At 37.4% G+C, this 15,512-nt stretch overlaps 1 protein-coding gene across 1 annotated transcript in view; it reads right to left on the bottom strand.

Annotated features, from left to right (window-relative positions):
* The window catches only part of LOC140232051 (uncharacterized), a 61,932-nt gene that overhangs the window by 12,750 nt on the left and 33,670 nt on the right, over positions 1 to 15,512 (bottom strand). Inside the window, exon 5 of the mRNA XM_072312203.1 lies at positions 6,604 to 6,752. Coding sequence (XP_072168304.1) covers positions 6,604 to 6,752 — 149 coding nt within the window. The remainder of the gene's footprint in view (positions 1 to 6,603; positions 6,753 to 15,512) is intronic.

Here is a 15,512-nt window from a genome sequence, read left to right as displayed (position 1 = left end):
TGCCAAATTTGGATTTAATCGCTCAAAAAATGAAGGAGTACTTTGATCCACAAGTTTTTATGAAAATATGCCGTTGCCATGGCAACGCATTATGCGATACTAACACAAAAAGATGTCTCGCACATCTACCTATGATAGCAGTCACACATGCCAAATTTGGGGTCAATTGCTCAAAAAATGAGAGAGTAATTGGATCCACAACATTTTGTAATTTTTTTTTCTAAATTTGATGTTACCACGGCAACACATTATGCAATACTAATAAAAAAAGGTGTCTTGCATATTTTCCTTTGATAGTGGTCACACATGCCCAATTTGAAGTTAATTAGTAATTAAATGAGAGAGTAGTTCGATCCACAAGTTTTTATAAAAAATATGCCGTTGCCATGGCAACGCATTTTGTGATACTAACGAAAAGGGTGTCTTGCACATCTACACATGATAGCGGTCACACATGCCAAATTTGGGGTCAATTGCTCAAAAAATGAGAGAGGAGGTCTGATCCACATGATTTTGCAACGGACCGACTGACTGACCAGCCACCCGACCTCAGAGTGATTCCTATACTGCATAAGCTGTTATTTTCGCGTACAGATATTTTCATGAATTAGAAGGTCACAAACATTTTTGCGAGATGTTGTTTTCGCGAATTGACACCAACACTATCTTGCATGCATTGTTACTCTAGTGTATGGCGACACTTTCGCGTGTTGTTAAATTTGTGATCCAACTGTGATTCACGAAATTTGCGAAAATCAAACCCTTGCGAAAATAACCACAGCATACCCCCATACACACTATGTGTCGGTGGGGGTATGATATTAGTTATGTTCGGTTTCCAGATAAGGGAATATTGGGTAAACAGCATGCTATATAAACCAACTGGGCAGTGTTTCACAGCACACCTAGCTAGCATAGCATATACGCCGCAACCCTTTGGAAGTTATGAGCAATTATCCTATAAAAGCTCTCTATGACAAATTAGCCAATTATGGACGATAGTAAATCAGCAGGGGAGCTACATAAACAATGACTGTCATTCAGATAAAGTAAAGGTAACAGGTTTTTGACAAATTGGCACTTAGTCGAAGCAGCCTTAAAGTAGCCATATCACAAGTCACACTGCAATGAACTCTAACATAGAGCACAATTTCATACTGTTCTCCTGTGGACTCTACAGAACAATGGCAGCTTATGGTAGTTTACATTTGGGAAACTCAATCTGGTCATTAAACACCAAAGTAACACAGAAATAAGATGGCAAATTCAATATTTTGCAATTGGTTGTGTCACCTCTTGTGTTATGGTGCACTTTTGTATGCTGGCCATGTCTGTGAGTTGCTTCTTGTGTTAAAGTTCCTGGAGAACTGCAATGAAATTGTTTAATTGTGTCCTTCTTAACTAGCATGGTGGCAGCAGTGGAATCGCAATAATCAGCATCCAACTGAAATGATAAAGGAGGAGATTTTTTAATGTTCTAATTCTTTATTGTAACATACATGTATATCTATGAGGGCACTAAACTTGGTATCCATCTAGATAGCAGAGGACACTGTTGAGGTATCAGTTATGTGCCAAATTGTGTAAGAGCAACACAAACATTCCCCAGAATTAAAAGAAAGAATTTAAAGCTAATAAAACAATTGCACAGTAGTAGGTTTGTGGCAGTTACTGTCATGTTCACAGAAAATGCCTTCAAATGACACTTCTTTTTTACATCGTGTAAAATCTTCATCAATTTCCCAATTCTTGCATTGACAGCTTTATGATACATGTACTTAGACAAACTTGTAGGTCATGTGTGTAACAAAATCGTAAAGTATTCAATAACTCTGCCTCAACTTTTCCTACTATAGACTGGTTGGCCTTAGGAGATGTAGATGAACTGATGAGCAAAGACCATTTGCCTGTAGGCCTTGCCTTTCTCATCTCCGTTTACATAGGAACAAGCTATATATAGCTGCAGGAGGACAGATACGTTTCTAGTATGCTCTGCAGCATACAATTACTTCTAGATCCACAATCATGTGATCAAATTTTTCAGGGGAATACTACTGTCATACCGCATGAAAGTTGAGATACACACCACAGTGAATGGTATATGACACGGTCGGGCGCCTGTTGATTCTATGAATGCAGTATTAATGCTTTATGCATAATTTTTCATCCTCACAGTGTATGTGTGTTGTTCCTGTGTTACCCCACTTTGAGGGGTAATGAGTTTTTAATATTGGTATCACACTGTAGAGCTTGATCTCCTCTACATTATGGCATCAATTCTAAATTGTTTTCATTTTCAGTAAAATGTTACAGATAAAAACCTGCAAGAGTATTACTTTGCCTGATATTTGGAACATTGTTTATAAATCTATCCACTTTTGATTTAGTAAACTTTTTATTTCATGAAAAGTGATTGTTTTGCTTTATTTGTGCTGAAATATTAGAATGTAATACTGCCCTTCTGGTTCTCAGCTGATGATATGAGATTTTAGTGATTAAAACATTCCAACTTGTAAAGAAAATGTATAATTTTATGGTAGTGAATAGGTGAATCATGATGCACAGTGTGAGAAAAAAAAAATGTGAGGACTGCAGCACTTTGGTTTCACCTTGACTGATGATTTAATTATTGGAGCTGCAGAGAGCTCATTGCACATTCAGCTCATAAGCTGCTAGATTTGCAGTAAAGTTCTGAAGGGATTTCTGTTTTTCTTCCAATATGAATAGTCACAATCTCTCCATCATTATAACTGTGCATGAAATTTAAGTATACTTTGACTAAAGCACTTTCCAACAGCAGAGGTAATTAAAAACACCATGCAAATAGAAAATATGTTTTCAGTGCTTTTGATAATCAAAGAACAACAAAAAACAATCTTGTAATAAGAGTGGTGTAATGTTTTCAAGCTTGAATTTCAATGTCTACCTCAAGGAACAAGTTAATTTGAACAATCTTGTTTGAAGCGTACAGTCAATCAAAACAACACTGCATGCAAACAATACTGAAATTCCTTTGCGATGAAAATTCCCTCATTGAATAAATTTAGTACTGCACTTAAGGTCCACCAGCATGGGTAGGGAAAGAAATCTGGATAATCTTAGTGCCCCCTAGAAAAATTTACCAACATGGTTTACTGTGTGTTATTCAATATTGCATGCATGCTAATATATTGTTGCCTTTTCATTCCTTTGTCAAGTCATATCACGAGCTACAGGTGCATGCGATCTGAATAGTTTGACTTACATGTACATTATAAGACTCTTTTCATAACTTGCAATCTATGGTTGTTCATGTTATGGGAGATTTCTATAAAAACCCAGAACAAAGCAGGAGAGGATTTTATGAAAAATAGGAGTGTTCCTTTACAAAGGATTGACATCCCGTTTCAGCACATTCTCATATCAAATTTCAGTTAATTAAACTTCCAGCCTTTGCAATCCCAGGTTCACTCAAAGTAGAAATCAAATTCTGAAAATTTGCAGAGAATTCATTGCACATGCTTGGCCACAAATAAGAATAAAAAAATTTAAAAAAAATAAATGGAAAAACAAAACAGTACAAATACATGGAAGCTGAAGAGTTACATTTCATTTATCTGAAATTAAAGGTCTGAAATCAATGTTAAGAGTTTTAACAGGTTTCTGCACCCGTTGAAGATGGACTGATTTTCCTATCAAACCCACTTCCCATTTACCCCAGCCCGCAAATACTCATGACTAGTCTTCAGCGAGTTAAGACCCTTTATTATTCAGTCTCAGATCAGTTTGCCTTTTTTCCAGCCATGATACATTTGGAAGGGTGCATGAAATCTACAAAATATAAACAGTACAATACTGTAAAATATCAATATTTTTGTGTGATCAAAAACATATTTGCGGGTTCTTAATTCCTGCTGCGCAATTATCAACCCAATCAAATGTGCAGAGAAAATTATGAAGATATTTTCACAGGTTTTAAAATTCATGCTAACCAGAAGAAGCACAAAATAAGCAAAAAAAAAAAGAATATATATATATATATATATATGTACCGCAAAAATTCATGTTTTTACAATAACTAGCAGCTATGAAATTTTGACATAATCATGAATAAAATGTTGCTCAGGAATGAACCAAGTCTTCAGAGAGGGTAATTCCACTATTTTTCCATGAACAACAAAGGCTTACTAAAAGACTCTTAAATTGAAACTCTCTATAAAATATAAATAGAACTCCTGTGTAACACATTTTGATGGGATGAAAACATCCAATCTGGATGAGTTGAATATGATTTTTATGCTGAGAATCCCTTTTTTCTTCTTCTATTTCTTCATCTGAATTTAACTTTAACTTAGAAGTCTTTTCTGGCAGGTTTTGTAGATTTTGCAATGTAGCATAAGAACACACACACACACACACACACACCCATTCATTCTATACCTTTGAATTCAAAGCAAGATATTATTCTATGTTAAGAACTGCTTGCATTTCAAGGAACAGCAAAATGCAGTCTTTATAACAGGCGCAACCTTGTGTTCTGTTGTCTTTGTCAATGGATTTCAGAAAATTCTGTGATTTGAGATATGGAAATCAAGCAATGGTTCTCAGCTTATCAATAAAAGCTATTATATCTCAATGTGTCATGACTGCAGCCCTTGCAATCACTCCTAGAGAGCAATTTACATCTGTTTTTACATTTTTTCTCCATTGCCTAAGGCATGCCTCATTCCAACACACAAGACAAATGTGAATTTAGGTACATAATGACAAAAAGGTGCTCTCTATAAGACCTCAGAACTTTTACCCCTTGATCAATGGCCTATTCTTTGGAAATCTACACCTTAAAGCCTTTTTCAATCATTCTCCAGGGAAATTTCTATTGAATGTGTACACATTTATCTTTTTTTTGTACTTGATTTTCTGTGAGATTTTTGTACTTCTGTATAGAGTGTCCTGTCTGTCTTTCCAAATAAACTGTATCAACAAATGTGTATAAACAACTTTTGATATTGCAAAGTGTGTGAGATATTTTATGACACATCCTGCAGTTATTTTAATTTGTTTGTTCCCCATTAAATCTTTTCGATCACAAGACAGTAGAAATGTGTGTATGTTCATCTATCAAGCAATAAATTTCTGGGTATTGTCTTCATGTCGTCTGTTGAGAATGAGAAGGGCGTTAAGGTGTCCCGAACACTATGGGTTTAGAGGCAACTTAACGCCCTTATCATTCTTCACGGACGATATTTGGTTTTGAATCTAAATTTTTTGATGGCTATGATAGAGTCGTTTATCAACTGGTAACATTCTATCATTCCAGTATAGTGAAAGCACTTGTAGATTCTGTATCACCTTCTGTTTATGCTATATATAAAAAAAAAAAAGGATTTTTTTTTTTTATATATATGGGGGGGGGGGGAGAGTTCCCCACCTAATCTACACACAGAAAGTACTTTCTTTGTATAAACTGTTATACCGCTGTACATATTACAACACAGTCCTATGGTGTACAATAGAGTTTTTTTCCTCTCTCTCTCTCTCTTTAAAGCACTGGCTGTCATTTTAAATCCAGAGGTACATTTCTCTCATCCAATCTATCCATTCCCTTGAATCCTGGCCTATACAGTCAATCCATCTGTCTCCCTCCCTGATGAGAGGCAGTGGGGTGTCTACTACTATCTTGATACCCTGCTTCTTTTCCCCTCTATGACATGACACGTGTGGTAAGAGCAGCACACACCAGATATTGATGTTGGATTTGTGTTGTTATGTAGTATGAGAATCCACCAAACCACAGATGCAACTAAAGCAGGGTCCATTTACAAGGGTACTCTGCCTAAGCACAGTACACGGTGGCTTGTGGTTATACTATTCCCTGGTGGTGTACACAAATGCCCTGCATTCCTAAATGTCATTCCTTCACAAACAGGTATCTAGTTTCCAGATGGAACGTTGCAGTAAACAGGGCAGCCATTCAGCTGGGAATGATAACCACTGCATTAAACAATTTACACAGCATCGCTATCACCAATCCTCAATCACACTGGTAAAATGTTTATTTGGACACATCTGATACAGTGTGAAGTGCTTGGTTGGGACTGCCAATACTACAATGTAGGTAGCTGCGTCTTTCAGCATTCACAGGTTTGAAACATATACCGTTTACGCCACTGAAGCATAGGGTACACTATACAGTGACATACAACTTATGAGGCACACTGTATTCTACAGCAACTGTTGCACATGAGGCAATGCCATCAAACAATACTGATCCAATGAAATGTATATCCCATACAGAAGTGGTGATTCCATGGTAGCTACATACAAATACCAAGGAAATTAAATGATTTTTCAGTGTTTTAAAACATTTGTGCAAGGATTTTTTTCCTTCCTGTGTAGCACACTACCACACAGCACAGAGTTTGTAAAAGGCTAAAACTTTAAACTTCTCATTCAATACAATTGATATGTAGATTGAAACCCTTCGACTGTCGGCATGTTCTCAAGGGAGTTTTTTTTTTTCTGGGTGGGGGTGATTTTATTTTTAATAGAAAATGATTCTTGAAAATATAAAAACCAAATAAAACAACAGCATAGATAATCATACAAACCCTCTTTACTTACCTCATCTGGATCTGCCCAGAGCAGATCACAAACTAGCCCATGATCTGGGATGTCCAGTGGCCGGTTGATGTGTCTCAACTGATCAACATTGCTGAGGTCTGGAGAAAGACCTCCATGCATACAAAATATGGTCCCTTCAACCACAGCAGCTGTAGAATAAAGAATCAATGTCTTGGTATTAGACAATCATTATGTTATGTACATCAGTGGGCTTTGTAATACAGATGAGGGGATATCTTTAATGCACAGGAAACATGGATCCCACTCAAGGTCAATAATATAAATTGAAATCATATGTCTGAGCAACTTCAATGTAATCAAGACACCACAAAGTACTTACCACAGTTGCCATTTATGTCTTATACGAGGAGGCAACACTCTTTACAGATAATGTGCAAAGCAAAGTATACTGTAGATTCTTCTACAATGTACAGCTGAACTGATACCGAAACATTGGAGAGTTCACAGATTTCCAAAGTAGTTTAACTTCTACAGAGCATGTTTTGCTTTCGTCGAGGCTTAATGTAGTTGGAACTCAACAATAGATTTGCTCTTGCACAAGTATTTTTTTCTCTGAATAGATCATATCTTCTGTCACAACAGACTGCTGCAGTAGATTTTACATTGTTTCACATCTTCATTAGACAACAGCCAACCACATAAACACTGTCTCATACATGTTTCAGTCATCCTTAAAGACTAAATATAATAGGAAATTACTGCACAATATGCAAACTGAATTATCTTCTCCACTCTGGACACACGAGGTTTAATTTGTGCATAAATCTGTGTGTTTTCATAACAGGTCTGTGATGACATCATCATCTGACCATGGTTTCAGTTGCTGTTGCCATCCATCACACATGGTAGCACCTGCACTTAGTACACTAACATGCACACAAGGTCCCACTTCAACCATTGATGGACGTGTAAAATGTGATGGGATAGGGAGAAAGGCTGTTGATATGGATTAATATGTCTTATTGAATACCTGTATGACTAACAATTGACTCTGAGAAATTGTTACCAGGAGCATAAGTGCAAAACACAAGCAAGCTACAGGTATAGCATTTTAACTGCAGAGACTCCAACTCAACTGCTTTGATGCCATTTTCACAAAATCTCCCACCCTAATACTTGAATTTTTCCCTCTCTAGTTGTGTGTCTTCCGCTTAAGATATACTTTCTCCCAGTTTCTCATTAAGTTAAATGTGTGACAATGCATCACAAAACCAACAAAGAGTCACATGCCCTGATTTTACAATAACATAAGGACTCAAAATAGGTGAAACAGGTCAACCTCGTCAATATGTATTTACTCTTCTACACAAGTCTACGGTTTGGGATAAAGAAATTAATGGGAAATCATGTTTGTTTGTTTTTTGTAGTTTTTCTACAACACTTTTTTTTTTTGACAATAGTGTGATAAGATAAGTCTTTTAACAGAGGTACCACTTACAATGTAGGAGAAAATCCATGGAGCAGGCTGTCTTCAGTCTGCATAGCAAGATACATGTATGGGACAGACGGACAAACAGCTACCTAAATACAATGCTTCTGGCACCCTTTTGGGTAGAGACATAACAATGAGAAACATCTCCTTTAGAAATTGAATACCGGTAAGCTGTTTGAATACAAGAGCTATCCAAATACTGTGTGACATGTGCTTAATGTCATGCTCAATATATGACCCTTGTTAGCCATTTCTAATAATAAAGAATAAGAGTTGACAGCATTACTCATATCAACTCATGGACATGACACCCTCATGTGGTGCTTCAACTAATGGAAATGGCTGAATTGATTCTTTTTTTTTTTTTTTTGAGTTTGATCTAATTCATTTGTTTCTGCAAAGATGGAGATTTTCAAGTAACTACTGATCTCCTAGACACTGTTCTATTTTGATTTTTTTCCCTTCAATATACTGAACCTGGTTTGATAGTATTTTGCCCTTTTTTCTGCTTTCTGCATTCAAGGTGCACTGCAAAAAGAAAAGTACTCTTACATTGCATTGAAAAACAAACTGAACATATGGATCAATCATGCTAACAGTCAATCATTGAATGTAATTCACGTGGCGCCAAACAGCTACATGTGTATCTACACCCCTTGAATCTCATCTTTCCTCTCTATTCTTTACAACAGGAAAAGATGCAAACCACAGTATACAGCAATAGATGAACATTTGGCAGTGTTCATGGTTTTTTCAATGCCACCACTGTTTCTGTGTCAGTATACAGTTTTTTCATTCAAAACACTTAATAATCATACATTTAAGACATACTGCACTTTGACCAGTGATTGTATATTTAAACACCCCAAAAGTGCTTTCATTAGACCACCAGATTGACAAAATAAAGGCCATAACAATGAAACACTACATCAAACTCAGAATTCAATTCCCTCTCCTCCATTATCTTCAAAATGATGAATGTGGGAGGAAAACAAATCAAATGCATGGCTCTCCATTCTATCTTGGGCCGTGCAACCTAAATAATCATGCCACAGCCCTCTGTGTCTGGCAAAGTCTAAGCTGCACACAATTTTACCTCTCCGTTTCAATTCACTGCATCATGAATTCCGCATTATTGCACCCCGCAGACCACGAAAGGCCGCTCTCAATTTTCCGGTCGAAGTATGAGAAGGTATAAAGCTGGCGGCCATGAAAGGCAGACTGACCTGCTTTGTTAATCAAAGGCTAGACCTGCATCATATGCACAGCTCAATAACTGCCACCACCCCCTACTCTGAATTTACCAATCAAATAATATCCATAATTTGTTGATGACCCTCCCCAACAAAGGATTGCAGAGCTGCTTTAAAATGTAAAAAAAAGTCTTTCTTTTTTTTTTTTGCTTTGATCCAAACGAACTTATCACAAATTCTCCATCATACATTATTCCCATCCTCTGACCACTAACATTTCATACACTAAGTCCAAAACTGAATCACTGGTAATGCAACTTCTATTTAGTTTAAAAGTAGCTTTTCTCAATATCAAACTTCTTTTTTCCCCCCCATGTATCTGACATTACATAATGAAGAATTCTTGCAGGACTTTAAATTTTTGACTTCCAGCCTCAGACACGTACATTTTGCACAATTTTTATCCCACTAAGAACATCTACACATTTTCTGACTTTTTCTAAAAGCTTGATTTGGCAGTTCTGTTGATTAAAATCTACTTAACCCGTTGAGGATGGGCTGATTTTGCTAAAACACGCATTTCCCATTAACACTTGCCCGAGTATACTCGGCACTTGTCCTCAACGGGTTAAAAGCATTGTACAGAAAGAGAAATATAAGACTTTCTTTGATTTGTCCAAAAATGGCTGTAATTGATGTCTTGTGGTTTATTTAAGAACATGCAACTTTGTGATTTTGAATATATGGGGTTCCTTTCTCGTTCCTAAGTTTGAATGGGTTAATAACAAATACTGAAGCATGGGTGGATGAAAAACAGACAACCTCAAAATATGTTTGTATTCAATGCCAAATTACACATGAAAGATAAAAACAAAATCACTTCTAGAGTAGTTGACCTTGTGCTTAACTCCCATTCTAAGGCCTTAATACTGACACTTAGGGAACAATGCTTCAATTTCCCTCAACAGCTTCACTACAGTAAAAACAAATACAAATTATATATCATTAATTAGAATAAAGTTTATGTAGTTGTTGCCCCCATGCACATTTGATTTTGGCACTGCATCCATTTTTTTTTTTTTTTTTTACCATTTACTATTTTTCAAAATGCTGATGAAAATATACAAAAAAGTGTGTTTCATGTCCCTGCCCACATCCTTTTTGAGTTGCCATCAACTTTCTTGATATTTACTACTTTTGGGCAGCTGTAAAAAAACATTGGAAATTCACCTTATAATTGTGATGTCATGCATGCATTCTGATAGTGTGTATATTGTGCTAGGCAAGAATGATCTACAAACCAGCCGTTGACATGTAATGTTTGTGGGCCTGGACGCGGCATGCTGTTGAGAACATCAGCACGTACTCGGTGCGTTGTGAATGGACATGTTGTCTCCACACACTTATGTACATTGTATGCATATTATGAGCCTGGCTTGGTTTCAAAGGATACTCATGCGCCATTGCGCAAGGACGCATCGCCTCATGAGTGATTTTCAAACATGTCCAAACTCACCCTAGATATTTCCAAATCTATCACACTTACATCTGAGTCTGCAATGTCTGGTAGAAGACATTTTAAGACATTTTTACACATTACAGAATGATTCTTGCTTCAATAGAAGCTGTATGCTGTACTGGGCAGTGGGTCATAGTATGATACCTGTGTCCATGATTTATTACATGTACAGTACACGATAGTGCAGCTGTCAGAACAATACGTACAACGCAGACAGCAGCATTGTAAAGTTATTCTAAAATGCATAAAAAGTGTCAAAAGTAACTGCAAATATTAAACTTTTACCTGACGTTTACCTGCACATGTGTGTAGTGGTTTCACATGTGGAAAATAGATATTGAATAGTTAAAGAATCTCCAGTATCACCTCTATCCAAAAATCTGACAAGAAACATTTTGCTCTTTGGTAATGTGAAAATGAATACACACTAAAATTTCTTGAAAATATTGAAATATGTTAGAATATTACCTCATTATAGAAATTACAGACAAGAGAGAATCCTCTAGAATTGGCCCAGTATGGTTGCTTAGTTTTAAAGTACATTTGCCATCACGTAATTGGGATGCTGCAAAAGTGGATATTTTGCGTTGTAGAAATTTTGACGCATTTCATGCAACATGAAACTAGTGCAAAAATAAAAGCACGCAAATATTATTTTCTTGTAGTATATCTAAGCTTGTTACATCCCGCCTTTACGACAGGGTCAAGTCAGTATAGATGGCTTCCTGAATGCTGTTGAAAAAGCTTGGCAAGTTAAGCTTAGCACTTGCACTCGTAAAGGGTTCATATGTGACCTGCAACAACAGTTTGAGGCAAAAGTCAGGAATTTTGAAAATTCATTTTTTTCATTGAGTCACATTGCCCATTTTCTAAAGCTTTGCACTGATATAAAACACTTGTATTCTTCGGCATCGTAAGTGGGCACATCAAAAGCGAAATACAAAGCACTTTTTAATTTGTTAGCCTGACAAAATTGCGAGAAAACAGGCTTTAAAGATTCTCCTCTTGCTCAAAGACAATATCCGAGCAGCGATGTGAGGTGAGAATCACCCATCCGTATGTTGGTGCCAATTCTCGCTATCGCCAATGACGTAAAAAGTACCCGGATGTTGATTTAAGCGTCATTTATGGTGCATTATGGGATAGTCCGGTAGCAAAGTCACTTCCGTTCGTACGCACGTGATACGTGACTAATGCTATTTACACATACAACCGACTGTATTCTACTTGTACTTACTGTTTTCTCGACTTGAATTTTAGCTTTAATATGATTTGAAATTTCTCCATTCTTAAGAAATTGCTGTTAATACGACTATGGGTTGCTACTGCAAAGCTGCCATGTGTTGTTCGCACGACAATAAATGAACAAATTCTACAGAAATAGGTCCCTTACTGGCATGCAAGACGTGACGTGGCCGCCTGGGTGAAGTTTGGGGGTGACTCTACAGCGCAGCGCAGTAGTGTACGTAGTACTTGCTTGGAAGAAATTGCTTCGGAGACAGGATAAGTTCGAGATCACGGTTCATTCCCAATTGTGTTCGCGACACCTCGACAGAGAACAAATAAAAAAAGATGGGCATTCCATGACGATATCCAGGTGGGTGAATATTTTCCAGCATATTTTCAGCGTATGCAGAGATGACTGATCAGTGATGTGCACATCGATCACATGATCAAGCAGTACGACGTACCGGTATGTGTTAGCTTTAACTTGTATGGTGGTGCATGCTAATGCAAGGCCGGCCTAGGGCAATGCGGGGGCTATAGCTACAGTGTACGAGTATCACGGTACAGGCCTGGCCACTTGCTGGCTCGGGTACAGCTGCCTACTGTACTAGTATCCGTGGTCGGCGCGGCGCTATAGGTAAGGTACACATATGCGCACGCTAGCGCTGTGCAAAATATGCCCCACGCCGGAAGTGCCCCAGTCCCGGAAGTGCACTAAATCTTGACGAAAAAGCCACATTCGGGTACTTTTTACGTCATTGGCGATAGCGAGAATTGAGATTAAGCTCTGCCTCTCACAACCGCAGCACCTTCTGATTGGCTCACTGAGAGTCAAATTTCTCGGACATTTCCTCGGAACTCAGCGTAAGGAGCCGAAATGCACAATGCGTTTTGCTCGGCTTTGTTTAATACCATTATGTCTTTCAAGATGGCGGATACGATGATTGCACTATTCAATTGCAAGCCTCCTGGTGTACATGTGTATGGTGCACGCATTGTCCTATGGCATCCACACGTCATGCCCATGTGTACACGTAACAGGAGCATGTGGCGCATTCGTATCCACATCTTTACACATAACGTTTTGTGGTTGATTTGTTTATTCATGTTTTTTTTTTCATAATTGAGCACCCTTTCATAGGCAGAAAAAATAAACATTGCTAGAGCTGACAAGGGTTACATTTCCTGTTATTTTTTTTCTTTAAGCATGTGTTGCACTGTGCGAAGTTGTTCACCATATAAAACTAGAATTATCACTGAAGGTGATTAATACCCCCGCCCCTAGTGTTGCTTTACAGTATGTGATGTCATAAAGGGTAATGACGTTAATACCAAGTTTGTGCACTTGTCGAAATGGAAACAGAATAATTTCAGTTTACTCTACAATTACAGAGTTGACACCGAGTATAAAACTTACAGCAAATGGAAACATGCTTTCCCCCAACATCACTATACTTAAAGACCATCATACACATCAAATTTGACCTTCATAGCTTGAATGATTTATTTTGATACAAATTAGTGGTTAACATGGCAACACATTTTCCTTAAACTAACACATTTGTGTCTTGCAAAACTACACATCTAGATCATGATACATACTAAATTTGACTTTAATTGCTTGAATGATGGAAAAGATTCGATCTGCAAGGTTTTGGTAAAATTGTGGTTACCATGGCAACGGTTTGTGTGACAAACACAAAAATTATGTGTTCCACATCTATACCTCAGGGCCATAATGCCTACCAAATTTGGTTTCAATTGCTTGAAAACTGTGGAAGAAGTTCACTCCACAGGATTTTAAAAAAAAAATGCAGTTACCATGGCAACGCATTGTCCGATACAAATACAAAGGACATTTTGCAAAACTACACTTAAAGAGCATCATACACACCAAATTTCACCTTCATAGATTAAATGGTTCAATTTGATACAAAAATGAGTGGTTACCATGGCAACACATTTTTCTTATATTAAACACATTGGTGTCTTGCATAACTACACCTCCCGATCATCATACATACTAAATTTGACCTTAATTGCTTGAATGATGTGGAAGTTATTCAATCCACAAGGTTTTGGTAAAATTATGGTTACCATGGCAATGCTTTGTCAAACAAACACAAAAATTATGTGTTCCACATCTGTGCCTCAAGGCCATAATGCCTACCAAATTTGATTTCAATTGCTTCAAAACTGTGGAAGTTGTTTACTCCACAAGATTTTGAAGAAAACATGCAGCTACCATGGCAACGCTTTGTCAAGTACAAACACAGAGTGTCTTGCATAACTACACCTATAGATCAGTCAAGATCATCATAGATACCAATTTTGAAATTGATTGCTTAAATACTATGGAAGTTATTCAATCCACAAGGTTTTGGTAAAACTATGGTTACCATGGCAACGCATTGTCTGACAAACACAAAAAAACATGTCTTGCACATCTATACCTCAATATCATCATTTACCCTAAGTTTCATTTAAATTGCTTCAAAACTGTAGGAGGAGTTCGCGACGCAAGATTTTGCAAAAGACCAACCGACCGCCCGACCGCCCGAGCGACGAACATCACGGTGATTCCTATATACCCCCTTCACGCTATGTGTGGCGGGGGTGTAAAGACACAAACAAACAAACATGGCTATAATTTGGTGCAATCTTGATGTTTTAGCACTAATATATGTTGTATTTGAATATCGCGTCATTTATAACTGCGCTCCTTCCCTCTCCTCTGTTGTCCTTTCAGTCAACCTGTTGTTATATTTACTAATGGTTACAAGCACATACTGTCAGATTTCATGAATTTTATAAGTTTTCTTTACATGATTATGTCATTTTGCTGCATTTGACAGGTGAGTGTCAGATCGCACTGCACGATTTGTGTGGCAATTTGCTACTCTGATGTGTTCAAACCATGTTCCCCATGTATATGTTTTCATGTTGGAAGTTAGTGCTACTGTTCACTTTGTGTTTCACTTCCATGCATGGTTGAGCATTGCAATATAGATGAGCTCGGACAGAAAGCCAAATGAAGAGCATACACTACACAGCGAGCGTATCTATTGTAGCAACAACAATGGAGCATGCACGCGTGGACAAAACATTCCCGAAACGCTGTGAGACGTGTCTCCAAAAGCCAAACTATATAAATGTGTGAGACGCACTAGCCAATCGCATGGGAGATGCAACGTTCGGCGCTCGGCGTTCAAAAGAAGATCGAAATTGACGAGTGCGATCCAATATAGGGTGTTTAAAATTTCATTTTCAATAGGAAAACCTACGTCTTTAAATGCCATGAAATTTAGTATAGATGTACAGAACATATGAAAAATTCTACTTCTGCAAAAATAAAAAAAATAATGGTCAAAATCTTTGTACCTCACCTAGGAAGGAATTTGCTCATGCAACTTTTGCCTGAAACTGTTGTCGCGGGTCACATATGAATTTGTAACAAGAATCATTATGCACAAATGAAAGAAACAACTTATTTCATCACATGACAACGAAGTTGGAT

This window comes from Diadema setosum, chromosome 8 (genome assembly GCF_964275005.1).
Source record: "Diadema setosum chromosome 8, eeDiaSeto1, whole genome shotgun sequence".
Taxonomy (NCBI): Eukaryota; Metazoa; Echinodermata; class Echinoidea; order Diadematoida; family Diadematidae; genus Diadema; species Diadema setosum.
This window is presented reverse-complemented; position numbering and strand designations above follow the sequence as displayed.